The sequence below is a fragment of the Podarcis bocagei genome, assembly GCF_964188305.1.
Source record: "Podarcis bocagei genome assembly, chromosome: 2".
Taxonomy (NCBI): domain Eukaryota; kingdom Metazoa; phylum Chordata; class Lepidosauria; order Squamata; family Lacertidae; genus Podarcis; species Podarcis bocagei.
In genome coordinates, this window is record NC_138126.1 from 3,225,661 (window position 1) to 3,250,822 (window position 25,162).

Genomic DNA, 25,162 nt, shown 5'->3' on the forward strand with positions numbered 1-25,162 from the left:
CAAAGGGGAGCTGGGGGCTGGAGGGGGCTTTTATTGGGGGGAGGGGTCTCCTTATTGGGGGGCTGCCAGGTCTCCTGGGGATGCAGGCTGGGGGGCGAAGAGGGGGAGCCCCCTCCCTCAGCAGACAGTTATTCCCCCCTTGAAACTTCCTTCCTCTTTCCGGATACATGAAGGAAAGAAGGTTTAGCGGCTTAAAACGCAGCAGAAGAAAAGCGCATCTCGCTTGAGACTGAAATTTCCCTTTTTGCTGCCAGAGTAAAATTTTGGGTGGAACTGACAGATTCTTGTTAAGCTTTATATCCCCCCCCATAGGTTTTCTGGGGAAGTTCTTGATTCACACGCGACGCAGCAACAATGGAGAGATCAGAAGACGCTGAGAAGGCAAAGAGGAACTTGCAGGTCGAGCGAGAGCAGAGAGAGCCCTTGAGAATGCTCTTTCCAGGAGTTCTCTGCCTGGCGACCGATGACGCTGCCTGGGCTCGGAGGCGGATTGGACGCTCGCGGGGCGGGGAGGCGGAGTGGGCGGGGCTTGCAGGAGTTTCCCCCGGGGCTGAGCGGAGAAAGTCCCATTTGGAAGTCTTCGGGGGGGCGAAGGAGAGAGAAGGATGGGGGGCTCCGGCGCTGCGCCTTTGGCCTTTGGGGGGCTCCTGCTGGGGATGGGGGCGCTGGTGGTCTCCGCTTCGGAGGGGCTGGGCGTGGAGGCGCCTCCAGGTGAGCAAAGATGCTGCAATGGGGGGAGAAGGAAGAGGAAACTTCGCTTAGCGGTGGGGCTCCTTTGAAGATCCCTCCTAGATGGTCTTCCATGATCTTAGCAGTCAGTCCGTAAGTGACTGTGGAGTCCAATTCTGGATCCACACGTCCTTCCGCAGTGGGGACTGAGGTTTCTGGGTGGGAGTTGATCCTGGTGAGGGTTTGCCAAGCGTGCCTTCCTCTTAGCACGTTCTCCTTTTCGTCCTGAGTTTGAGTGTCTTCAAAGCCCCTGACGCCTTTGGTCAAGGCTGCTCTCCAATTGGAGCCCAGTTGTCTTTATACAGTACTACATTTTCTTGGAAGAGTCTTTAAATCTCTTTTCTTGACCACCAGCATTACACTTTTTAAAGTTAGGACTAGAGTAGTTACTTTGGAAGATGATAATTAGGCATCCGAACAACATGGTTCAGTTCAGGGAAGTTGATGTTGAATAATCCTTGCTTCCCCACGGAGGATCTTTGCTTCTCCCAGGACGGGGGGGGGGGCAAAGGGGCAGGAGGGAACGGGCAACACTCCCCCCACTGAAAAAGAGCAGCTCAGGCTTCTTGGATTGGGAAGGAGAAAGCATTTAATTATTGAAATTAATTATATCCCACCTTTCAGGATTAAAATCCTACCCCAGAGGCTTACAAATAACATTCAATTGAATTTTAATAAAACCACAATATTCACACATTAAATAGTCTTCCTGCAGGACAGATGATGGCAGGCAGCCCTAGGGACTCCCCTGTGTGAGTGCCTGAGGGCCCTGCTCCTGCCACTCACCACCACCTGGCCCAAGGCGGGGCCTGAAGCCTCATAAGAACTGCTTGCAGCCCAGGAGGACTCAACTGTGTGAGTGCCTGAGGGCCCTGCTCCTGCTACTCACCACCTGGCCCAGGGTGGGGCCTGACAGGCCTCATAAGGACTGCTTTGCCCAGGAGGACTCACCTGTGTGAGTGCCTGAGGGCCCTGCTCCTGCCACTCACCACCTGGCTCAGGGCAGGGCCTGACAGGCCTCACAAGGATGGTTGCTGACACTCCTGCTGCTGCCCAGGAGGACCCGGAGGGGCGCAGAGTTCTTTTTTAAATGTTTTTAAAAATTCCTTTCTCTTTTGACTTTTTTGTATGTGGGGTGGGTGGGGTGGGATGGATGTTTGGTTGGGCTTGGGAATTTGTTTGATTTTGATGGATTTGGAATTTTTACAATTTTTTGTTTGTATTGCTTTACTGTTTTCTGGAGTTTTTTTGGTTTTGTTTTGTTTTAAGGTTTTATTTTGTTCTTAAGGGGAGGGGTCAGGGCTACCGGGGAGTGGGTCCCAGCCAACAAAATGGCTAGGGCATGTTCCACAGGGGGGGATGCGCTTGGACAACCGATCTCAGTGATCACGGATAGGAGAATGAGTTACGCTAAGACCAGACCATCACGCCTGGAGGATGCGGACCATTTGGATCCCTTCCAGTCGGGATTCAGGCCTCATCATGGGACTGAAACTGCCTTGGTCGCACTGGTCGATGATCTCCGGTGGGCTAGGGACAAAGGTGAGAGCTGTTTCCTAGTTCTGCTGGATCTCTCAGCGGCGTTTGATAACATTGACCATAGCATCCTTCTGGACCGTCTTGATGGGCTGGGAGCTGGGGGCACTGTTTTACGGTGGTTCCGCTCCTTTCTCCTGGGCCGTGTCCAGAAAGTGGTGGTGGGGGATGAGTGTTCAGACCCCTGGGCTCTCACTTGTGGGGTGCCTCAGGGTTCTGTCCTCTCCCCCATGCTTTTCAACATCTACATGCAGCCACTGGGAGAGATCATCAGGAGGTTTGGGCTGGGTGTTCATCAGTATGCGGATGATACCCAGCTCTACCTCTCTTTCAAATCAGAACCAGTGAACGCAGTGAAGGTCCTGCATGAGTGCCTGGAGGTGGCTGAAGGATAGATGGCGGCTAATGGATTGAGGTTGAATCCAGACAAGACAGAAATAAAGTTCTTGCGGGACAGGGGTGGGCAGATGTGGGGGACTCCCTGGTCCTGAATCGGGCAACTGTGCCCCTGAAGGACCAGGTGTGCAGCCTGGGAGTCATTTTGGACTCACAGCTGTCCATGGAGGCACAGGTTAATTCTGTGTCCAGGGCAGCTGTCTACCAGCTCCATTTGGTATGCAGGCTGAGACTCTACCTGCCCACAGACTGACTCGCCAGAGTGGTGCATGCTCTGGTTATGTCCCGCTTGGACTACTTCAATGCGCTCTACATGGGGCTACCTTTGAAGGTGACCCGGAAACTACAACTAATCCAGAATGCAGCAGCCAGTCTGGTGACTGGGAGCGGCCGCTGGGACCACATAACACCGGTCTTGAAAGACCTACATTGGCTCCCAGTACGTTTCCGTGCACAATTCAAAGTGTTGGTGTTGACCTTTAAAGCCCTAAACTGCCTCGGCCCAGTATATCTGAAGGAGCATCTTCACCCCCATCGTTCAGCCTGGACACTGAGATTCAGCGCCGAGGGCCTTCTGGCGGTGGGCCTTTTTGGTAGTGGCACCCACCCTGGAACGCCCTTCCATCAGATGTCAAAGAGATAAACAACTATCTGACATTTAGAAGACATCTGAAGGCAGCCCTGTTTAGAGAAATTTTTAATGATTGATGTTTTAGGTTTTTTAAATTTTTATTGGAAGCCGCCCAGAGTGGCTGGGGAAACCAAGCCAGATAGGCGGGGTATAAATAACAAATTATTATTATTGTATTATTAAAAGTAAGAACCCCAGGCATGGGCGTAGACAGGATTTTTTTTTGGGGGGTAGGACTTTTGTTAGGAGGGACAAAACCTCAGTTTGCTATGTATTTTTATTGATGTTTATTGATATTGGGGGGCAGCTGCCCCTCCCTGCCCCCCTTGGGTTACGTCCATGAAACCAGCAGCAAAACGGGGGGAAATGCCTCCCTGCTCAGGGGATCCTGAATTCCCCCCTCCTTTTGGCAGGTCCCCTCTCCCAGTCACCCCGCCCCCCCTTGGGGTCCTCTGGGTGCTGAAATGGGCTCCTGTGTAGACAGGCGTCGCTCCATGCGCTCTGGCAGGGAAAGCGAAAGTGAAACCGGGTCTCCCGCAGGAGGGGGCGGGTCTTGTCAAGGGGAGGGGTTTGCAGTGAAGCCCCCTTCAGAGCAGAGAAGCGTCTCCCACCCCTCTCGGCCCCTCACCCTTTTCCTGGTCTCTCTCCCACCCCCAACATTTCCTCCTTCAGCCGTGGGGTACGAAAATAGGGAAAGGGGGTTTACGGTTGTTGTTTTTTTAAATGGAGTTAAGCATGGGCGTAGCCAGCGGAGCTGCCCCCTGTAAAGTAAGTAAATAAAGCAGATAGCTCGGTTCTCCACCCCCCCCCATAAATCCTGGCTATGCCTATGGGGGCTGGGGCCTCCACCCCACCCCCCATGGGCTTACAGCCGCTCTCTCCCTTTCCTTTCCTTTCCTTTCCTTTCCTTTCCTTTCCTTTCCTTTCCTTTCCTTCCCTTCTCCCTTCTCCCTTCTCCCTGCTCAGCCTCCCTTCCCCATGGGATCATGAGACACAGAGAGAGACAGAGAGAATGTCTCTGCCGCCCACCCCCAGAAGTTCTCGCACCCTGCCTCCAGCTGATCCTCCGTGATACCCCCAATTTCTTTCTCCCCCTACAGAGCATTTCCTGTACCAGAATAAGCCCGAGTGCCACTTCTTCAACGGGACGCAGCGGATCCGCTTCCTAGATAGGTATTTCTTCGACCGGCAGGAGCTCTCCTACTTCGACAGCGACCGAGGGAAGTTCGTGGCTGTGGCTGAACTGGGGGAGCCCTCAGTCAAGGCATGGAACCAGGACAAGGACGTCCTGCGGGGCGAGATGGCCAACGTGGATGCCTTCTGCCGGGTCAGCTACGAGATCGTCGATCCTTTCTTCCAGGCCCGGCGCGGTGAGTCCGGAATCGGGGGGGGGGGGATCATAGAAAACAGCCGCCCCAGAAGAACCCAAAATGGGGGACGTGGGGTGGACCCAGGACTTTCCCCCCTCGAAGCCCCTGTCGCTGCTTCGCCTCCCCGCCCCCCACCCTCCCGCTTTTCAGAGAGGAAGAGGGGCCTTTCCTGATGCCCCACTCCAGAGGCAGGGGCAGGAGGAGTTTCTGTGGTTGCTGGAAGCATCATTAACTATTTTGTGTATTGAAATGTGGAGGGTGTTTATCTTAGTTTATTTATTATTATTTACATTTGCATCCCACTCTATACCCATAGGTCTCAGGGCAGTTTGCAAAACAAAATTGCAGTATTATTATTAATCATAATCATAATAATATTTATACCCCACCCAACTGGTTGGGTTTCCCCAGCCACTTTGGGCGGCTCCCAACAGAATGAAAAGCGCAATAGAACAACAAACATTAAAAATTTCCCTAAACTTCATCTACTGCCTGTGCCTTCCCACCGTTTCCCCAGAGGAGCTCGAGATGGTGTGCTATATATGGTTCTCCCTCTCCTCATTCCATCCCCACAACACCCCTGTAAGGGAGCCTGTGCTGAGGGGCAGGGGCTGCCCAGGGATGCCCAGAGAGTTTCAAGGCCCAGTTTGGGAATAACTGAGTACACCATTGTACTGTAAGTTAAGAATACTGTGCAGTGAATTCTGAATAGCATCGTGTTTTTTGTTGTTTTGTTGTTGTTTAGTCGTTTAGTCATGTCCGACTCTTTGTGACCCCATGAACCAGAGCATGCCAGGCACTCATGTCTTCCACTGCCTCCCGCAGTTTGCTCAAACTCATGCTGGTAGCTTCGAGAACACTGTCCCACCATCTCGTCCTCTGTTGTCCCCTTCTCCTTGTGCCCTCCATCTTTCCCAACATCAGGGTCTTTTCCAGGGAGTCTTCTTTTCTCATGAGGTGGCCAAAGTCTTGGAGTCTCAGCTTCATGATCTGTCCTTTCAGTGAGCACTCAGGGCTGATTTCCTTAAGAATGGAGAGATTTGATCTTCTTGCAGTCCATGGGACTCTCAAGTCTCCTCCAGCACCAGAATTCAAATAATCAATTATTCAGCCATCAGCCTTCTTTATGGTCCGGCTCTCACTTCCATACATCACTACTGGGAAAACCATGGCTTTAACTATACGGACCTTTGTCGGCAAAGTGATGTCTCTGCTTTTTAAGATGCTGTCTAGGTTTGTCATTGCTTTTCTCCCAAGAAGCAGGCGTCTTTAAATTTTGTGACTGCTGTCACCATCTGCAGTGATCATGGAGCCCCAGAAAGTAAAATCTCTCACTGCCTCCATTTCTATTTGCCAGGAGGTGATGGAACCAGTGGCCATGATCTTCGTTTTTTTGATGTTGAGCTTCAGACCATATTTTGCACTCTCCTCTTTCACCCTCATTAAACGTTTCTTTAATTTCTCCTCACTTTCTGCCATCAAGGTTGTATCATCTGCATATCTGAGGCTGTTGATATTTCTTCTGGAAATCTTAATTCTGGCTTGGGATTCATCCAGCCCAGCCTTTCACATGATGAATTCTGCATATAAGTTAAATAAGCAGGGAGACGATATACAGCCTTGCTGTACTCCTTTCCCAATTTTGAATCAATTAGTTGTTCCATATCCAGTTCTAACTGTAGCTTCTTGTCCCATGTAGAGATTTCTCAGGAGACAGATGAGATGATCAGGCACTCCCATTTCTTTAAGAACTTGCCATAGTTTGCTGTGGTCAACACAGTCAAAGGCTTTTGCATAGTCAATGAAGCAGAAGTAGATGTTTTTCTGGAACTCTCTAGCTTTCTCCATAATCCAGCACATGTTTGCAATTTGGTCTCTGGTTCCTCTGCCTCTTCTAAATCCAGCTTGCACTTCTGGGAGTTCTCGATCCACATACTGCTTAAGCCTGCCTTGTAGAATTTTAAGCATAACCTTGCTAGCGTGTGAAATGAGTGCAATTGTGCGGCAGTTGGAGCATTCTTTGGCACTGCCCTTCTTTGGGATTGGGATGTAGACTGATCTTCTCTAATCCTCTGGCCACTGCTGAGTTTTCCAAATTTACTGGCATATTGAGTATAGCACCTTGACAGCATCATCATTTAAAATTTTAAATAGTTCAGCTGGAATATCATCACTTCCACTGGCCTTGTTATTTGCAGTGCTTTCTAAGGCCCATTTGACTTCACTCTCCAGGATGTCTGACTCAAGGTCAGCAACCACACTACCTGGCGTGTACAAGACATCCGTTTCTTTCTGGTATAGTTCCTCTGTGTATACTTGCCACCTCTTCTTGATGTTTTCTGCTTCTGTTAGGTCCTTACCACTTTTGTCTTTTATTATGGTAATCTTTGTACGAAATGTTCTTTTCATATCTCCAATTTTCTTGAACAGATCTCTGGTTTTTCCCATTCTATTGTTTTCCTCTATTTCTTTGCATTGCTCGTTTAAGAAGGTCTTCTTGTCTCTCCTTGCTATTCTTTGGAAATCTGCATTCAATTTCCCGTATCTTTCACTATTTCCCTCACATTTTGCTTGCCTTCTGTCCCCCGCTATTTGTAAGGCCTCGTTGGACAGCCACTTTGCTTTCTTGCATTTCCTTTTCATTGGGATGGTTTGAGTTGCTGCCTCCTGTATAATGTTACGAGCCTCCATCCATAGTTTTTCAGGCACTCTGTCCACCAAATCTAAATCCTTAAACCTGTTCCTCACTTCCACTGTGTATTCATAAGGGATTTGATTTAGACGGTATCTTACTGGCAAAGTGGTTTTTCCTATTTTCTTCAGTTTAAGCTTGAATATTGCTATCAGAAGCTGATGATCTGAGCCACAGTCAGCTCCAGGTCTTGCTTTTGCTGACTGTATAGAGCTTCTCCATCTTTGGCTGCAGAGAATATAATCAATCTGATTTCGATGCTGCCCATCCAGTGATGTCCATGTGTCTCTTGTGCTGTTGGAAAAGAGTGTTTTCCAGACAGAACTCTATTAGCCTTTGCCCTGCTTCGTTTTGAACTCCAAGGCTAAACTTGCCAATTGTTCCTTTTATCTCTTGACTCCCTACTTTAGCATTCCAATCCCCTATAATGAGAAGAACATCCTTCTTTGGTGTCACTTCTATAAAGTTTTGTAAGTCTTCATAGAACTGGTCAATTTCAGTTTCTTCAGCACCAGTAGTTGGTGCGTAAACTTGGATTACTGTGATGATAAAAGTTCTGCATTAGATTCGTATTGAGATCATTCTATCATTTTTGAGATTGCATCCCAGTACAGCTTTCGCCACTCTTTTACTGACTATGAGGGCCACTCCATTTCTTTTATGGGATTCTTGCCCACATTAGTAGATATGATGGTCATCCGAACTGAATTCTCCCATTCCTGTCCATTTTAGTTCACTGATGCCCAGGATGTCAATATTTATTCTTGCCATCTCATTTTTGACCACATCCAGCTTACCAAGGTTCATGGTTCTTACATTCCAGGTTTCTATGCAATATTTTTCTTTATAACATTGGACTTTCCTTTGGCTTCCAGGCATTTCCGCAACTGAGCAACTTTTTGGCTTTGGCCCAGCCGCTTCATCAGCTCTGAATCTACTTGTACTTGTCCTCCGCTCTTCCTCAGTAGCATGTTGGACACCTTCCGACCTGAGGGGCTCATCTTCCAGCGTCATAACTTTTGTAGCTGATTGTAGGCAGCTGTGCCCTCTTTATGTGTTCACATGGTGTAAACATGTATGTTGTCTTCTAGATTCAAACACACAAAGAGAGAGAGAGAACACATAAGCACCACTTTTAATTTAATTTATGTTGAGGGAAGCGAGAGAGAGAGAGAGAAAGAAAGAAAGAAAGAAAGAAAGAAAGAAAGAAAGAAAGAAAGAAAGAAAGAAAGAAAGAAAACTTTCCCTTTTCAACTTTTCTTGGAGAACAACCTTCTCCAGGATTTCTCTTTCACACACAGTTCCAAAACAGCTTGGGAGGGAAAGGGGGGAAAGGATCGTTTTCCAGGTTTTCCTGCTTCCCCTTTCAAATTAGCATCACTCTGGTCCTCAGCAGATGCTGGAGTCTCAGTGGCACAACTCTAGAGGCTTCACGCAGGGCTGAGACCCTGGCTACTCCCGTTAACTGGACTGTCCACTGGGATGGTGGGAGATGATCCCTCCTTCCCCTCTCCCTCCCTTGAAGCCTCCAGGTCCCTCCCTGCCTAAATCTCTGACCTTCCTTCCACATCTCTCTTGCCTCCCCCCCACAGTCCAGCCCAAGGTGAAGATCACCCCCACAGACAACGTTGAATCTTCACCACACAACACTCAGCTGACTTGCACCGTGAACCGCTTCTTCCCTGCGGGGATCGAGATCAAGTGGTTCAGGAACGGGAAGGAGGAACCCAAAGTGTGGACCACAAACCTTATTGAGAATGGGGACTGGACCTTCAATATTGGGGTGATGCTGGAGACAAATCCAGAGCGTGGAGATGTCTACACCTGCCAGGTGGAGCACGCCAGCTTCGAAGGCCCCGTCATGGTGAAATGGGGTAGGACGCCTTGCCAACCCTGACCCATGTACTGCCCAAGGAAGTGGGGGGCATTCCTGGGGGACTAGATGGGTTGCTCCCCCCCTCAGGGGGCTGATCCCAGGCCTGCCTTTCCTCACTCGCGGCTTTTTCTTTCTTCAGAGCCACAGTCGGACTCTGCCAGGAGCAAGATGTGGACGGGGATTGTGGGGATTGTGCTGGGGCTGGTCTTTGGGGCCACTGGACTCGCCCTTTACCTGAAGAACAAGAAAGGTGAGGGTGGGGTGCCAGGGGGAGAGGGAGGGTTGGGTGTGGGGCTGGATTGGGCTCCAGGCTCCCCTCCTCTTCTTAGGCAGAGGCTCTGGAGAGGGTTCTGTTCCTTCTCCACTCCTAGGAGGTCCCTCTGGGTGCCTCAAATGGAGCCTCAGCTCTTATGGAGAAGGTCTGAGGTTTAAACCTGTAGATTAAGACCTAATCCTCCTATCCAACATATGAGGGAGAAATTCAAAAGCATCTCTGGCTCTGAAGCCTTTGAGCAGAGTAAGGACACAGATGTTTTGCAGCTTCCTAGTCCCAGCACTAGTAATTAGGAATTAAATTTGGGATTGGATGACCTCCCCCTCTTCATCCCACATTGCAGAGAATGAACCATACATCTACAGAAATAAATGTTTATTTACATTTGATTGCAGGCAACATACACAGCATAAAATAGTATGCCAACTAATACTGCTAAGTTGCATTAAAATAAAAATTGGTAGTCTTAGCTAAGATGGTAGAGAGTTGAGCTTTGGAGAGGAAGTAAGTATTAAAGAGTATGTTCCTATTGCTCTCTTCCTGCCCTGTGGAAACAAGAGGATATGACCTGACAGAATGCGGTCTAGGATTTTTACAGGAGATTCTGTGTGCCTTAACCCTTGCTTATCTAGCAAATAGGAAATTTTATTTTATGAATAGAGTATCATTTTATCACATAAACGGCTCCAGGGCTAGAATTACCTGCAGGATCTCTTAAGAGTCTGACTTCCTGGTCCCAGCAGTAAGTCAAAGGCTCTCTCTCCCTGCAGAGTGAAGGGCCTTTGAGACACTGACAGTCAGGAGGCGGAATTCATCTCCCTTGGGTCTTTTCACTGTTTGTGTCTCTGAAATAAATCAACAACTAGGCAAGGCAGAGCCCCAAAGGAGGCAGATAAGGGAATATGGGAGGGTTTGTGTGGCTGGGGGTATTGGGTAATGGGGAAGAGATTAGTTGGCAAGATGTTCTCCTGGGTCCTTTCTGTACTGGGAAGGAAATATTTATTTCCTACAAAGACTCTTCTTTCACCCCCTCATACCCCTTAGGACAGAATGAGGGGGGGAGTTCCTAGCTGTGCCTGGAGTGTGTCATCTTGATCTTGGGGGAGGGGAGGAAGGTTGTTCCTAGAGAAGCTATTTCAGGGGATATCTGGTGCTGACTGAATCTTTCTTTTCTTTTCTCTCTCTCCCAGGGCAAGCTGTTCCTCAGCCTGGAGGTAACTTTCCTCTCTGCTCTTCCATCTTCCTCCTCCTCCCCCAGCCCCCTTCTACTGGCTGCTTGCTGTGCCCCCGCCATGGCTTGCTCTTAGAACAGAGAGGAGGGGCTTTCTAGGGATCAATCCATCCCCTGATGCACACACTCCAATATCAGGTCCAGGAAGTGGGTCTCCAGGGGAATGTCCCACCTGGGAGACAGTCATTTGGCCACATTTGGCTGGCATTTGGCCACAGTTGGTTCAGGGTCCGTGGTTCCCCATTTCTGATCTAGACAGATCTCCTTGGTCTCTTCTGAAGCTCCTCTTCTCCATTGCCAAAGCCAGCCAAGTCTCCCTCCCTCTGTCTCCTTCCCTCCTCAGAGCCCCCCCTGCCAGGCCCATAACTGGTGGTGATGGGAATTGTAGTTCACAATCTCTGATGGCCGCTCTATGGAGTGTCCCCCCCCCCAATCTTGCCAGGGATTCTTCAATCCCTTTCTCCCCGTTCCTCACCCCACAGTGATGGGCTTGTCTCTCTCTCCTCTGCCTGCAGGACTCATCAGATAGACTTCGCTGCTCCATCAGGATCCTGATATGTGGAGAAGCTCTGCTCTTCCTGCCAGTTGCCCTCTGTCCATGCTCAGAGGGTGGAAACCTCCTTGGAAGGTGGATGGAAGGAGTCACAGATCAAGAAGGACAGTGTCCACCCCTCACCCACCTCTGTTGCTTGCTTGTCATTTGGGGAAAGTTTCTTTTTCTCTTTCCCTTTCCGCTTGTTGATTGCAAGTTATGGCAACCTGATTCCGTCTTTGCACCTCTCTGCTAGAGAATTTGTGCCTTGAATCTCCCTGGAGGAGCCTGAGCTGTCCCTGAAAACAACCATGAATCTGGTCAGACTGCCAGGACTGGTCCTTCAAGCCCTGATGGGGACCCTGATCCTTGAGATTCCTCATTGCAGGAGGTTGGGCTAGATGACCCTTGGGGTCCCTTCTCTACCATTCCATAAAATGTTGAATGGCCAGATATATTTCTCTCCACAGCCCTGTGACATGGAGGATGAGTCCCGTTTTCGGAGAGAATCCCTGCTCCCCACCCTCACCCTTCTGGCTTTATCTCCTCAGGGGGAGTAGTTTGTTAATTTCTCTGTAAATATCCTGCTCTTTTGTGATCTTAAGGATCAGCCCTTTGACTGGGATCCTCACCTTGACCCACTTCAAGGCAGATTTCACAGCCTTGAGAGTATTTCCTCTGAGTTACATCAATGAAGTTTTTCTTCAGCTTCCCTCTGTGGTCCTTGAACTATTTTATTTCTTTTAGATTTCAACATTCAAGGAGCGCCACACTTGACAATCCTGGGTGTAAGAAAAAGGGTTGATCTGTCCATTTCCACACAACTTCCACACCTGAAAGAAGGTGACCTTCAGTCATACTTCCAACATTCCCCACCTTTGGGTTATTGACTTGTTTAAGGCCTTTTGATGTAACCATTCAACACCCCAAGGTGGTTTACCACACAAACATCCTAATAAAAGCAAGAAAAGTCTGTTTAAATCCAGTCTGTGGTCAGCCATCAAAGGGGAACTGATTTGGGAGCCATTTTTCCATGAGAAAACCCTCCACACACCGCATGGTCTCCTGAGGTGATTCCATTATGAATTTGATTTCAGACTAGCTTTTCAGGAGAGCCAAATGCCTTTTTCAGTGTTTCCACAAACGTGAACTTTTCAGGGGGAGGAAAAAAACATCTTTTGAATCCTCCCGTGACTAAAACTCCTGAGGGAATTTTCTGTTCCTCCATTTATCTGACATTGGGCCCCTTGGAGGAGGGAACATGGAGTCCGTTGCCCCCCCTTGGGCATCCCTTCCTTGACCCTTCAGGCCCTGAGGAGGGAAGGATGCCAGTCTCCACAGGGAAGCCATTTTCTCCTCATGTTTGGGCTCCCTCAGGAGAAAAGAGCGGGAAACACCTCAGGAGGAGGGAGACTCCCTTTTTTCTGCCCAGGTTCCTTGCAAATTTCCCAGCCTGTTCTGAGGAGAAAAAATGCCCGCCCTTTTCTACACAGAAACTCTCCAGTATTCCCTAAGAGACTCCTCTGCCCTGTTTGTTGTTTCTGGGGGAAACTGACAGGAAATCTCAAGGCTGACCAAGGTCTGAGGGAATTTCTAGTATCCCCTCAGGACTCGGAGGGAAACACGATGGATGTCCAGATGAAACCCCCACCTGCCACACCTCACGACCCCCCTGCAGTGATGGCACCTCCACAAACCCCCCAGCCCCACTCCTTGGCCCCAAACCCCGGCATTTGGGGGCTGGGAAGCAAGGAGGAAGGAGACCCTGTGCCCCCCATGGTGGGTCCTGACTTTATCCACCACAGTCCTCCTGAGGGATTGGCACAACCTCCTTTAGCCCCCTTTGCACCCTTGATGAGACTGGGAGGCAGCGTCAGCCAGCAGAGCAGCAGACCAGACACCATTTTTAAACCACTTTTTGTTAGGGGGGGGGCTCAGCCTGCCAAGAATCACAGGAGGCTGGTGAGGGGGAAACACTCAGGGGAGTTTGTTTATTTCACTTCATAAAATTTATACATCAGTTCATTGTGGGGGGGGGAAACACACCTCAAATTGCTTTACTAAAAGATAAACCAAGAGAAAAATTGCAACCGTGCTTTAAAGCACAAACACACACACAAAAAAAACAACAACAACACACACATTAAAATCACCTCAGCTTCCTCAACATCTGGGTCAACTTGTCTGAGCAAGAATGTTTTCCTCAGGTGCCAAAAAGGGAACAATGAAGAAGGCGCCTCTTGGTTTTATTAGGCAGGGAGTTCCAAAGGAGAGAAAGGAGGGGAAAACACTCCCAGGGGCCCATATTTACATGTATTCATTTATTTATTAAATTTCTATACTTCAACTGTAGATTTCATGGCGGTTCACAATGTAATGGCAGAGGAGGAAGCAGTGCCATCAAGCTCATACTAAGACAGGGAGGAAACGCTACAAAATCTGCAGACGAGAAGGGATTTTGAAATATACTCAGAGTCGCAAAGTGATTTCATGCTCTTTATTCAGCTCATAGTGGTGAGGAGGAATGAATGAAAGTCCCCTCACAGTATCTGCTTTATATACATTATTTACACAATGGGCTGCACATGATTGGCTAATTCCGGAATTCTACTGTAAGCCAATCAGGTTGTGGATTCACTTCTATCTGGAGCAGGATTGGGTGGTTCCTGCCAACCAATCATACTGCTGCATTGTTCTAGGACCAATCAGACTGCTGCATTCTGAATCCTATTGTTCTAGGACCAAACAGACTGCTGCATTTTGGATCCTATTCAACTCAGTACATAACACCCCTCCCCTCTAAGTTCCAGTCCTGCCCGGGAGGTCGCATTCATAGTCCTCGAGGTACGCCAGCGGCCTACGTGTGCGTTGCGGCCTGTGGTGTTCCCTGGTCCGGGGTTCAGGTTCTGGCTCGTGTTCCAAGGATGCTGGCTGTGATGGGGTTGTTTGGTTTGGCACAACCGGCTCGCTCAGTCGTGGTTCTGGTTCTGGTGTCCTTTCGGCCTCGCGGGTCCTCTCTGTATTTACTGATTCTGCCTCTCCTGCTGGCCCCTCCTGGTCTATGGGCCTCACTGCCCCGCTGTTCCCTTGGGACTCCTCTGACCTGTCCTCCTCCTGGGTTTCTCCCGGGAATCGTCGCCGTATCTGGTCGCAGTGGCGGCGCCAGCATTGCCCCCCATCTGTTAGCACCTCGTACGACACGGGGCCAGTGACCCTGGTGACTGTGGCGGGTACCCATGCTGGGCCTGCCCCAAAATTCTTTGCGTACACTGGGTCCTGGGCCTCGAAGGTCCGGGGGTTCCTGCCTTCCCCCACCACTACCCCCTCCTGAGCTCTATCGGGGTGAAGGTGGTCCAATCTGATTGCAAGGCGCCGACCCATTAGTAGTTCAGCGGGGCTCCGGCCAGTCGTTGAGCTGGGGGTGCTGTGCTGTGCTAGGAGGAATGTGGCAAGGCAGTACTCCCAGTCCCCTTGCGTCATGCAGCGAAGGGTGTCCTTGGTGGTCCGCACCATGCGTTCTGCTTGGCCATTGGTGGCAGGGTGGAACGGCGCCGAACGGATGTGGCGGATGGCGTTCTGCGCTGTGAAGGTTTGGAATTCTCCTGACGTAAATGCAGTCCCGTTGTCTGAGACAAGAGTGTCAGGGAGCCCGTGGGTTGCAAACAGCCTGCGTAGTACCCGGATGGCTGCGGATGTAGAAGTGGACGGTACCAGTGCGACTTCCAGCCATTTGGTGTAGGAGTCCACCACTATGAAGAATGTTTTCCCCTGAAAGGGGCCAGCGAAACCCACATGCAGGCGTGACCATGGTGCTCGGGTGGACTCCCAGGACTGGACTGGGGCCCTTGGGGGATCTGGGCGGGATTCTTGGCAGGCCTGGCAGTGTTTGACCCAGGCCTCTATCTCTCCATCGATCCCCGGCCACCACACATAACTCCTGGCAAGGGCCTTCATTCTCACTACCCCTGGATGTGTCTCGTGTAGGGCTGTGAGGACCCTTTTGCGGAGGGGCTGGGGCACAACGACTCTGCTTCCCCATAACAGGCACCCCTTGTGGGCCGACAGTTCATGTTTGCGGGTTGTGTAGCCGGCGAATTCTGGCCCGGGGCTGCTGCTGGGCCATCCCCTCCACACCCAGTCCAGGACCCGGGAGATGACCCTATTTTTCTGGGAAGGGTGTGCAACTTCTTGTGCCTGGATGGGGCGGTCGGGAAGCAGCTCCAGGCTCATAACCTCTTGTGCAGGTGCTGGGTCAGGGCCTGTTTCTGGTAGTGGTAGCCTGCTGAGGGCGTCCGCATGGCCCATCGCCTTCCCAGGTCGGTGAATCAGTGCATACTGGTAGCTGGCAAGGAAAATTGACCACCTGAGGACGCGAGGAGACAGCACTTGGAGGGTCTGCTTTTCGGGAGCAAACAAGCCAAGCAACGGCTTGTGGTCAGTCACCACGGTGAAGGGCCGCCCGTACAAGAAATCATGGAATTTTTTTACTCCCTTCACGATTGCCAGACCCTCCTTGTCGATTTGCGAGTAGTTCCGCTCAGTTGCATTGAGTGTCTGGGAAAAGTACGCCACCGGTACCTCTCTTCCATCCGGGAGTTGGTGCCCCAGGACAGCGCCAATGCCATAGGGCGAGGCGTCGCATGCTAGCACCACCGGCAGCCTCTCGTCGAAGTGTGCCAAGACCGAGTTTGAGACAAGCAAGTCCTTGACTGCCTGGAATGCAGCCTCCTGGCGCTGGCCCCACACCCAAGGGGCCCGCTTGTCCAGGAGTCTGTGTAGGGGCTCCGCTACCGCCGCCTTGTGGGGAAGGAAGGAATGGTAAAAGTTCAATAGTCCCAAGAAGGCCTGAAGTTCAGTCTTGCTCTTGGGCGCTGGGGCATCACAAATGGCCCGTACCTTGTCCCCAGTCGGGTGGACCCCTTCTGCATCCACCATAAATCCCAGAAAGCCCACCTGAGGCACTCCTAGTAGACATTTTTCCCGCTTCACCTTGAGACCCGCCGTCTGGAAATGGTGCAGAACGGTGCGGAGGCGGTCCTCAAACTCCTCTGGTGTGGGCCCGGCAATCAACACATCATCGAAGAAGGGGGTGACACCAGGAATCCCTTTAAGGAGAGAGTCCATTAGATTCTGGAATATGCCTGGTGCCACGCTGACCCCGAATTGCAGCCACTTTACCCTGAACGCTCCTCTGTGCGTCACAATCGTCTGTGCCTCTGCTGTGGCCTCATCTACTGGCAGCTGTTGATATGCTTGGGCCAAGTCCAGCTTGCCAAAAATTTTCGACCCAGCCAGGGTGGCAAGGACATGCATGGGCCGTGAGGGCCTTGTTTATGGTACATTTGTAGTCTGCGCAAATGCGGACCGAACCATTAGGCTTGACGGGTGTGATGATTGGGGTTTCCCAGGGGGCATTAGGCACCGGCTCCAGCACTCCTTGCTCCACAAGCCGGTCCAATTCCTCGTCTATACGGGGTTTCAGGGCGAATGGGACCCGGCGGGCCTTGAGCCTGACCGGTCGTACTGCGGGGTCAAGCTCTAGAGCAATGGGGGGGGGCCCGTATACTGTCCCAATTTCCCATCGAAAACCCCTGGAAATTCCTTGCATATGGCATCCACGTCCACTTGTAAGGTAGTGTGGTTCACCCCGGTGATGGCTAGCCCCAGTGGTCCAAACCATGCCAATCCCAGTAAGCTAATATAGGGGCCCTTGACCACAAGCAATTCCAGTTGCCGCGTCCGCCCTCGGTATTGCACCCTGAAGGTCCCCACCCCCATTGTGGGGACCTTACGTTTCTGGAAGTCCCGGAGGGTGAATGGAGCCGGCCTAAGTTTGGGACCCCCAGTAGGACACAGTTTCCTTAAGGTCCTTGCCAAGATTATGGATAGAGTTGAACCCGTGTCAAGCTCCATGCGGCATGGGGCCCCCTCTATCTGTACCTCTACATAAATTTTCTCTACGTTGGGGTGGGACAACTGGTATACCTGGAAGTCCGTGAGCTCCGTCGAGTTGCCTTGGTGCATTGGTGCTCTTGGATTGGTCATCTGATGCCTGGCGTCGGGTGGGCCGAGCTCGACACACCCGGGCGATGTGTCCCAATTTTCTGCACTGCCTGCACTCTGCGTTGCGGAAACGGCAGGTCCTCCTCTCGTGACTTTCCCCGCAGCTTGCGCAGTTCCCTCCTTCTCGTCGAGGCAGCTGTGGTATGTGGGAGGCTTGAGTGCGCTGCTGTACTCGGTGCACCTCCTCCCTGTCAGATCTTGAGTCGTCGGTGAGGTCTTCGTGGTGGACCCTCGGTTGGGATGGCAGGCTCGGCCGTGCCTCTTGCATCGACCTCTCGGCAGCTTCCGTTGCCAGGGCCTCCTCCAGAGCGACCTGGAACGTTAGGTCCTTCTTAGTGTAGAGGCGTCGTTGCAGCTTCTCATCCTTCAGGCCACCGACGAGGCGGTCACGAAGCATGTTCTCCAGCTCTGAGAAGTTGCAGAACCGGGTGGCTTGGCGGAGAGAGGTCACAAACCCAGTTATGGTTTCCCCAGGGGCTTGCCACTTTGCGTAGAAGGCATTTCGCCGAGCCACCACTGAGGGCTGCGGCGAAAAGTGCCCCTTCAGCTGTTCCATTATTGTTTTGTATGGAACAGTAGCGACGTCTTCAGGTGCAAGGAGAGCCTGGGTGATTTCAAACGTCTCCTTTCCGCAGATGCTGAAGAATATCGCCCTCTTCTTGGCGTCTTCTTCATCGGTGACCCCTTTGGCTTCTAGGAGGAAGGTGAAACGGGAGGCGTACGCTTCCCAGTCTCCAGATGCTGGGTTGAACGGCGAGAAGCTGCTGTCAGTTGCCATTCTGAGTTCCTTGTGTCCCGGAGCTGAAGCCTGGATACACGGTGCGAGGCAGCGGTGCGGCAGGTGGCGGTGCTGCGGTGCTGTGTGTGGCAGTCAGCTCAGTGGGATCCCACCTTCATCGCCAGTGCAATATACTCAGAGTCACAAAGTGATTTCATGCTCTTTATTCAGCTCATAGTGGTGAGGAGGAATGAATGAAAGTCCCCTCACAGTATCTGCTTTATATACATTATTTACACAATGGGCTGCACATGATTGGCTAATTCCGGAATTCTACTGTAAGCCAATCAGGTTGTGGATTCACTTCTATCTGGAGCAGGATTGGGTGGTTCCTGCCAACCAATCATACTGCTGCATTGTTCTAGGACCAAACAGACTGCTGCAGTTTGGATCCTATTTAACTCAGTACATAACAGATTTCCTCAGAGGGAAAAAGACCCAGGCATCACCAATCGAAGGCAGGGTTGGTCTGTGGAAGAGAGAGATTGTAGGGGTTGGACTAGATGACCCCTGAGGTCCCTCCTGCTCTAAAACTCCATGAGTCTTTGGGGAGGAAAAAGGCATCAGAGCCCCCTGCTTGATCCTTCCAGGAGCAGGCCTCGTCCCAGATACCAGGGATGAAATTTGGGAGAGGCCCTGGGAGGATCTTAGGCTCTTGGGACCACGTGCCCTTGGCAGACTCTCCTTCTTGAAACGGTCCCATTTCAAGGCAAATGGGCCTTTTCACATTCACAGGACCTGCGGATCTTTCTGCTGAGGGGGGCCCTGGCCTCCTGCCCCACAGCCTTGCCCTGGCAGCTCCCCTGGCCCCCCTCCCCACATGATACTTGGCTGAAGGTTCTCCTTTGCTTCTGCCTTGAGATCCAGGAGAATGTTTGCTCTCTTGCTGAAAGAGGATCTGCAAAAAAGATCCCATTTCCCCTTCTAAAGAAACCGTGACGACTGCAAGGTATAATATTGCACCGCAGGCTGGGCCTTGTCTGTCCGTCCCTGTGATGTCCCTGCACAAGCCTTGGCCCCAGAAGGGACGCCTCTCCCAAACCCCTCTCTGGGGGGTCATGTCCCTCCTGGAGCCTCTTGCCAGGGGGAGGAAGAGCTGGACGACTCTTTCGACTGGCATTCATTTTCGGAAGGAGGCATTTCTGCAAGGCGCACACACAATAGGGGCAGAATGGGGAGAGGAGGGAAAACAGCAGATCCAGACCCCCGAAAGCAGTGTCTCCTTCCCTGGGGGGACATGTTCTGTGCCCCTGGTCTTCCACTGGTGGGTCGCAGCCTGATCCCACGGGGGCTGAAACAGGAGCCCTGACACCACACAGATATAAAGATGGAGAACTGCATGTTTGGGTTGAAAGGGGGTCTGGGGTCTGGAGAGGTTGAAGAGACCTGTCTCTGCCCCACAGCCGACTCATGAAGGAGGTCTGGCCAGTCTGACTGGGCCACATCCTGGCCTTGGCTGACCTGAAACACACCGCACCCTCTCCTGTGGGTTGTGCCCCATAGCCTTGAGGACTTGGAGGGGTCTCTGCCCGTTCTCCCCTCTTCCTCCTCCCTCCTGCCTTAGGAAAAGAGGACCCACTTTGCTCTCCTGACGCAAGAGGGAGGGGGCTGCTCTCAAAGGAAATCTCCCCCCACCTTGAGCCAAGGAGCCCCTATTCCTCTAGTAGAGGATGCTATGGGGCTTGCCCAGCCCCACTCCATTCAGCTCAGCCATTCCCAAGGGGGTCCTTCCCTGAAATGGCCATTCCTCTTAAGCCATTGCTGCTGGGCTGAAGGGGGGGCTGTGCTGGGGGGGGCTGGAAGCTACTTCTCTGTGAGGAGGTTTTGCTGCGCTCCCGGTTGACCTCCATCTCCTGGATCGTGGCCAGCTTCCCTCTTTCGTTTCCCTGAATGCTAGACTCCGACTCTTACCCCCCTTACTGGTACCATGTGTTACTTCAACTGCTTCCAGATGTGGAGATTCAGCCCTGCAGCCTTGAGGGGCCTCCTGCTCCTTCTGCCGACTGGGGCCCTGGCCTTCTAACCCCAAGTCTTGCTTTGGTGGCACTCCTGCCCTGCCCCTCTGCCAAACTCTGCCTTCTGTCTCTCTGCATTAATTGACTCCCCCCCACCGTAATTTGGGTCCTACCCATTTGAGATCCAGAAGAAGGTATGAGATTGCACAGCAGGCTGGGCCTTGTCTGCTGGCCTCTGAGATGTTCCTGCTCAAGGCTTGGTGGCAGGAAGGACGCCTCTCCCAAACCCCACTCAGTGGTGTCATTTACCTTCTGGAGACTCTTGCAAGGTGGGGGTGAGAAAGAGCTCAACAACTCCTTGCATAAATTTATCTAACGAGGCACACAAAAATAGGGGCAAGACAGGGAGCTACCAGAAAAGAGTGAATCCTTCTCTGAGGGTTTTAAGGCATGTTTCATAGAATCATAGAATAGAATCATAGAGTTGGAAGAGACCACAAGGGCCATCGAGTCCAACCCCCTGACCTTGCATGTCCTGAAACACACACCTCTCTAGAGTGTTGTTGCCCCTGGAAGAAGACCTTCATTCATCCACCCTGAATTTGGAGGGGGGCTCTGCACATTTTATACCTCTCCCCCCAATCAATCACTCCAGTCTCAGGAAGAGCAGGTGCTTTGATCTGATGAGGCATTTTAGGACAGGGGGTTGGGCTGTTCTGTTTCTGTCATCTGTTCCCCCAGAGTGGGAATCCACAGGTCCTGTGGGATAATGGTTTGGGGCATCACACAACCCGCAGCAGGCCTGAGGATCAGCAGAGTTGGGTTTTCAGACTGATAAGGGTCCCTCTGCTCCAGCTGGCTTATGTGGTCTTCTTTTATCTACCAGTATTTGGCCCTAAAGACACGAGGAGTCAGTGTAGCCACTCTGGTTGCAATGCTACCCATTTCCTCAACGGTTCACCTTTTGCTTTGAAATAATAAATATATTCAGAGCTTATAAGCAGAGAAAACAGCACTAGAACAAATCAACAAACTGTAAGATTTATTCATTGCTTTTGGAAATATGGGAGCATGTAAGAAAAACAGCAACCGGGCTGCACAGAAGCCATTGGGAAAGTTTTGCAGAAAAAGAAGGGATCTTTTCCTCCACACTGACAGATACAACCCTGCTTTATGTGGATGAGAAAGGTGTTTGGGGTCTCTTAGCAGCTAAACTTCCCCAGCAAGCTGGATGAATCCTCTTTGGGATTAAGGAAACACCTGAGGGGTGTATTCCTGCAGTGCAATGCACGGAACTGAGTAAGGCTCTCTCCAAAAACTGGAGAGGGAGGTGAATGGTTTTGGGTAAGTGGGGTGGAGATATGAATTAGTATGCCTGACACTCTGTTGGCAGGGGGTCTCCTTGAGCCATGCAGATACAAGGCAAGGAAAATCAGGAAGCCCCCACAAAAACGATCCTGACTCAACCATGGAGTTTGGGGGAGGATCTGCAGCCAAACTACAAGCAGATGTTGGATGCCCCTCTGTCAGAGATGATTTAGGTGAGATTCCTGCAATGCAGGGGGTTGGACTAGATGGCCCTTAGGGTCCCTTCCAACTCTACAATTCTATTATTCTATAAAATGCACAATTACTAAACAGCCAGAAGTAAAGGCACCAGGGACCTGCATAGAGGGAGCTGTAAATGTTGCACCATGGCAAGACATTTAATGTGAGTAAACCATATACTTTTCCTATTTACTTAAACCGTCAGAGCAATTTCTTTGCTAAGAGGGAAACAGAAAAGGGAGAAAAGTAATGTAAGTCTGCCTAAGCATCTTTGGCTATCATAATTGTTCTTAAAAGTCAAACATATTATCCGAAAAGCTTCTAAGGACAAGCTGCACAGGGAGGAAGCAACTCCTTCCAGCTGATTTGTAGCAGAAGAGACTCTTGGCAAAGGAGCTGAGCTGAGAGGGTTCAAGGAAGAGGCTGTCAGGAAAGGAATCCTCCATTATCTGAAAAGGAAGGAGAAGGGAGCTGGTGAGCTGGGAGTATGGAGGCTGAGCACCTTCTGGGCAGGATGAGGCCCACCCCACCCCTTTGCTGTGTATTTTTGCTTCCTTTGCATTTATCTCACAGCCCATGAAGGGAAACGGGTTCGACTCACATGAAGCCCCTGCGATCGTTCATCCTCATGGCCTTGAAGAATAGGATGGTGCCAGCGATTATGCCCAAGATGCCAAAGGCCAAGCCCAGGGCACACAGCACGTTCTCCATCGTCTCCGGGATGGGAGAGGGCGCCTTGGAAACTGGGATGGAGAGAGAGAGGACAGGGCTAAGGGGGGACTCTGTTTCTCTGTGTGTGTTCAGCAGAAGAAAGAACCCAGGAGTCCTGACACACACGCCCCACAGCCCTTAATACACACTTTGAAGTTAAACTGAGAGAAACTAACTCAAGGAACCCCCAAATGGCGGCTAGTAAGATCGGAATAAATTATGCAAAACTGCAAAAGTTCTTCACTTGCGTAATTTTCTCTGATCATCAGAATGTGTTTCTTATAAGCCATGAATCTGGGTTTCTGTGTTCAAGTCCCAGAGAAAAGCCCCAATCCTGCCCGGTGCTTACCCCAGATCTTCTCCATCTTTCCCTCTGGGATGCCCCAGTGCTCCACCTGGCAGACGTAGATGTCTCCCTGCTGAGGGACGAAGGGGAGGTAGGAGAACTTGCGGAAAGTGTTGTCCACGCTGGGGTAGAAGTCTGTCTCCTCCACGCCCTCGGAGACCACCTCGTTGTTCTTCAGCCAGGTGACATTCAGCACTGGGGGGGAAAACCTGTCCACAAAGCAGATGAGGATGTTGGGGTCCCCCAGTTCCACGGCGTTTTCTGGGTACACAGTGGCCGAAGGAGCAACTGAGGAAGGAGATGGAGAAAGAAATGGGATTAAAACCCATTTTAAGCAATTAGCTGCTGTGGGTATTTTTGCACTGGGTGTTCAGGTCCAGGAATGCCTCTGAGCTTGTACAGAGTGCAGTGCTGCCCCTCCCGTCAGGGCATGTGCCTGAATTTGGAGCAAGTGGGGGCCTGTCTGCTTCCATCATTGGTCAAAGGGAGAGAGCGAAGAAAATACTACTTTCTCCTTCCTCCCCAGGCAGGAACATAACATCACCCAAATTCCTCTCTACCAGTTACATTTCTATGGTCTGAGTCCCTCTATTACCAGTACAGCTCTGTGGACTTGACCCCTTCGCCTGCTAACTAGCAAGAATATGCATTGTTAGATTTGACTGCAAAATCTCCCACACCATGTGCCCTACATTAGCTGCTGTGGGTATTTCTGCACCGGGTGTTCAGGTTTGGGAATGCCTCTGAGCATGTACAGAGTGCAGTGCTGCCCCTCCCGTCAGGCTTCCCTTCCCTTTTAGCCTGTCTCAGTCAGCCAAGGACTGGCTGTTCCCTCTGGGGAGGCAGAAAGGGGTCCTGAAGGGTTTTCCGCATCAGAAGCCAAGAGGCCACCCCCTGCCTGCCCCCCAGCTCTCTCCCCTGAACCCCTCGCGTGTCCTACCGTTCAGGGCACGGGTGCGGTTGCTTCGCTTCATGAGCACCTCCATGTTGTTCTTCATGACGGCGATGTTGGCCAGGGCGCCCTGCACCTCGAAGCTGGTGAAGCGCTGGAAGTCCGGCAGCCTCCAGACGTTCTGCTTCTTCTCCCAGTCCACGTGCAGGATCTCCTCGTTGTCAAACTCCAGCAGGAACTCCCCGGACTTCTTCTCCGAAGGGAAGCTCTCCTGGAAGAAGTCCAGCTCCACCAGGGTGTCCTCCACTGCAGGGGAGGGAGGGAGAGGGGGAGGCTTTAGGACCCCACAGCAGGATGAGGGAGAACCTGCCCCATTGCTAGGAATGGGGCCACCACCAGGAAGGCTCTCTAAGAAGATGAGGGGGGGGGCTTCATCTGCTCCCAAACACACACACACAAACACACACACGTCAGTTTACAAAACCCCTAATTCCTGAGCCATCACAGCCCCCAAAGGTGATCCTGGGGGGGCATTTCTGTGTGGGGTGACTGGCAGATCGGAAGTTGGAGTAATCCTTCGAGAGACCAATCCATGACTCCTCACAGGGTTGTTGTGAATATAGCAAGGATGTAACTCTGCCCTTAGCTCCTTGCCTCAAAGTGAAACCAAGAATACAAGGATTTCCTCCGAGTTCATAAGAGTTCTGCTCAGAGATGTTTTATAGGGTCCACCGAAGTTTCTGGCCCCTTTTGTGTTGCTGGGGAGGAGAGAGACCACTCTCTCTTGGGGGAGGGGCATTAGGGATGTGGGGGCTGATGCCTTTTGGGGGCGACCACTGGGGGCTTCTGAACCAGGCAGGTCTCTGTGGCAGCCTAGTCTATAAAGGAGAAAGAACAATTCTTCTTTTATCTCCCTTTCCCTCCTTCTAACAGGAAAGGCTAGAGGCACAAATCCCGAACTTTGAAGAAAGGCAATGTGTGCGGTGGGGGGTGCTGTTTGCACCCTGTCCTCTCCCCTTTTTTAACCCCTGGACCAGCTTAGTTGAGGGTTCAGATCCTCCCTCCCCTCCCTCGTGTTTTGGGGGCGTCCAATTCCCTTCCTCCCCCCATCCCTCCGTATTCCCGGTTTCAGCTTCAGCACCTGTCGGGGGGAGGGGGCTTTTCCTCCCTTAGCCCAAGAGACCCCTCCTCCTTTGCCCACAAGCAACGCCCAGGGGCGCAATCTTTCTCCCCCAGCCCCCCTCCTGGGACCCCTCCCCAGACATCTCCCCCTCCCTCCCTCTGCGCCCCCTGACCTTTCAGGGCTCCGGCCCCCCTTGGCGGGGCGAGGAGGAGGGTCGCCCAGAGGCAGCAAAGGGCTCTTCCTCCTCCTCCTCCTCCTCCTCCTCTTCCTCCCCTGGGCTCCATCTCTGCCGCTCTTCCTGGGCCGAGGCGGGCGAGGGGCGACTCAAGCCCAAGTCTCCCTTGCCCCTTCCTCCTGGATGCTCGCCCTCCAAGTGGCTGTGGGGCGGGGGCGGCCAGGGGGCGGCTTTGGCGGAGCAGGAAAGTCCCTGCCAGCTCGGCCAATGAAAAAGCGCCCTGGCGATGACCAGCCTGTCTCCA

General features: G+C 51.7%; 2 protein-coding genes and 1 pseudogene across 4 annotated transcripts in view; 2 read left to right on the plus strand and 1 right to left on the minus strand.

Moving 5' to 3' along the window:
* The window catches only part of LOC308580988 (H-2 class II histocompatibility antigen, E-S beta chain-like), an 83,189-nt gene extending 70,941 nt beyond the window's left edge, over positions 1-12,248 (plus strand). For both annotated transcript variants that reach the window (XM_081183379.1, XM_081183378.1), the window contains one exon: positions 11,344-12,248. The gene's annotated coding sequence lies outside the window, so the exon portion shown is untranslated. The remainder of the gene's footprint in view (positions 1-11,343) is intronic.
* On the plus strand, positions 449-12,248 carry LOC308581033 (H-2 class II histocompatibility antigen, E-S beta chain-like; annotated as a pseudogene). The gene is made up of 6 exons (XR_014013388.1): positions 449-711; positions 4,393-4,662; positions 8,947-9,228; positions 9,370-9,480; positions 10,695-10,718; positions 11,251-12,248. The product of XR_014013388.1 is annotated as an H-2 class II histocompatibility antigen, E-S beta chain-like (transcript).
* Positions 12,249-21,088: 8,840 nt separating this feature from the next.
* LOC308580956 (HLA class II histocompatibility antigen, DR alpha chain-like) lies at positions 21,089-25,062 on the minus strand. The gene is made up of 5 exons (XM_081183300.1): positions 24,856-25,062; positions 23,609-23,866; positions 22,672-22,956; positions 22,213-22,354; positions 21,089-22,060 (listed from the first exon to the last, which is right to left on the minus strand). Exons 1-5 carry the CDS (start codon positions 24,965-24,967, stop codon positions 22,057-22,059), a joined length of 801 nt encoding a protein of 266 aa, XP_081039426.1. The 5' UTR covers positions 24,968-25,062; the 3' UTR covers positions 21,089-22,056.
* Positions 25,063-25,162: the final 100 nt, after the last annotated feature.

What these genes read in the sequence shown, in the direction of transcription:
- LOC308580956 (XM_081183300.1), bottom strand. Translation starts at nt 24,967, where the DNA reads ATGGAGCCCAGGGGAGGAAGAGGAGGAGGAGGAGGAGGAGGAGGAAGA. An exon ending in CCGCACCCGTGCCCTGAACG is followed by an intron (nt 22,957 to 23,608) that starts GTAGGACACGCG and finishes CTCCTTCCTCAG; the next exon opens with TTGCTCCTTCGGCCACTGTG. An exon ending in AAAGATGGAGAAGATCTGGG is followed by an intron (nt 22,355 to 22,671) that starts GTAAGCACCGGG and finishes TCTCCATCCCAG; the next exon opens with TTTCCAAGGCGCCCTCTCCC.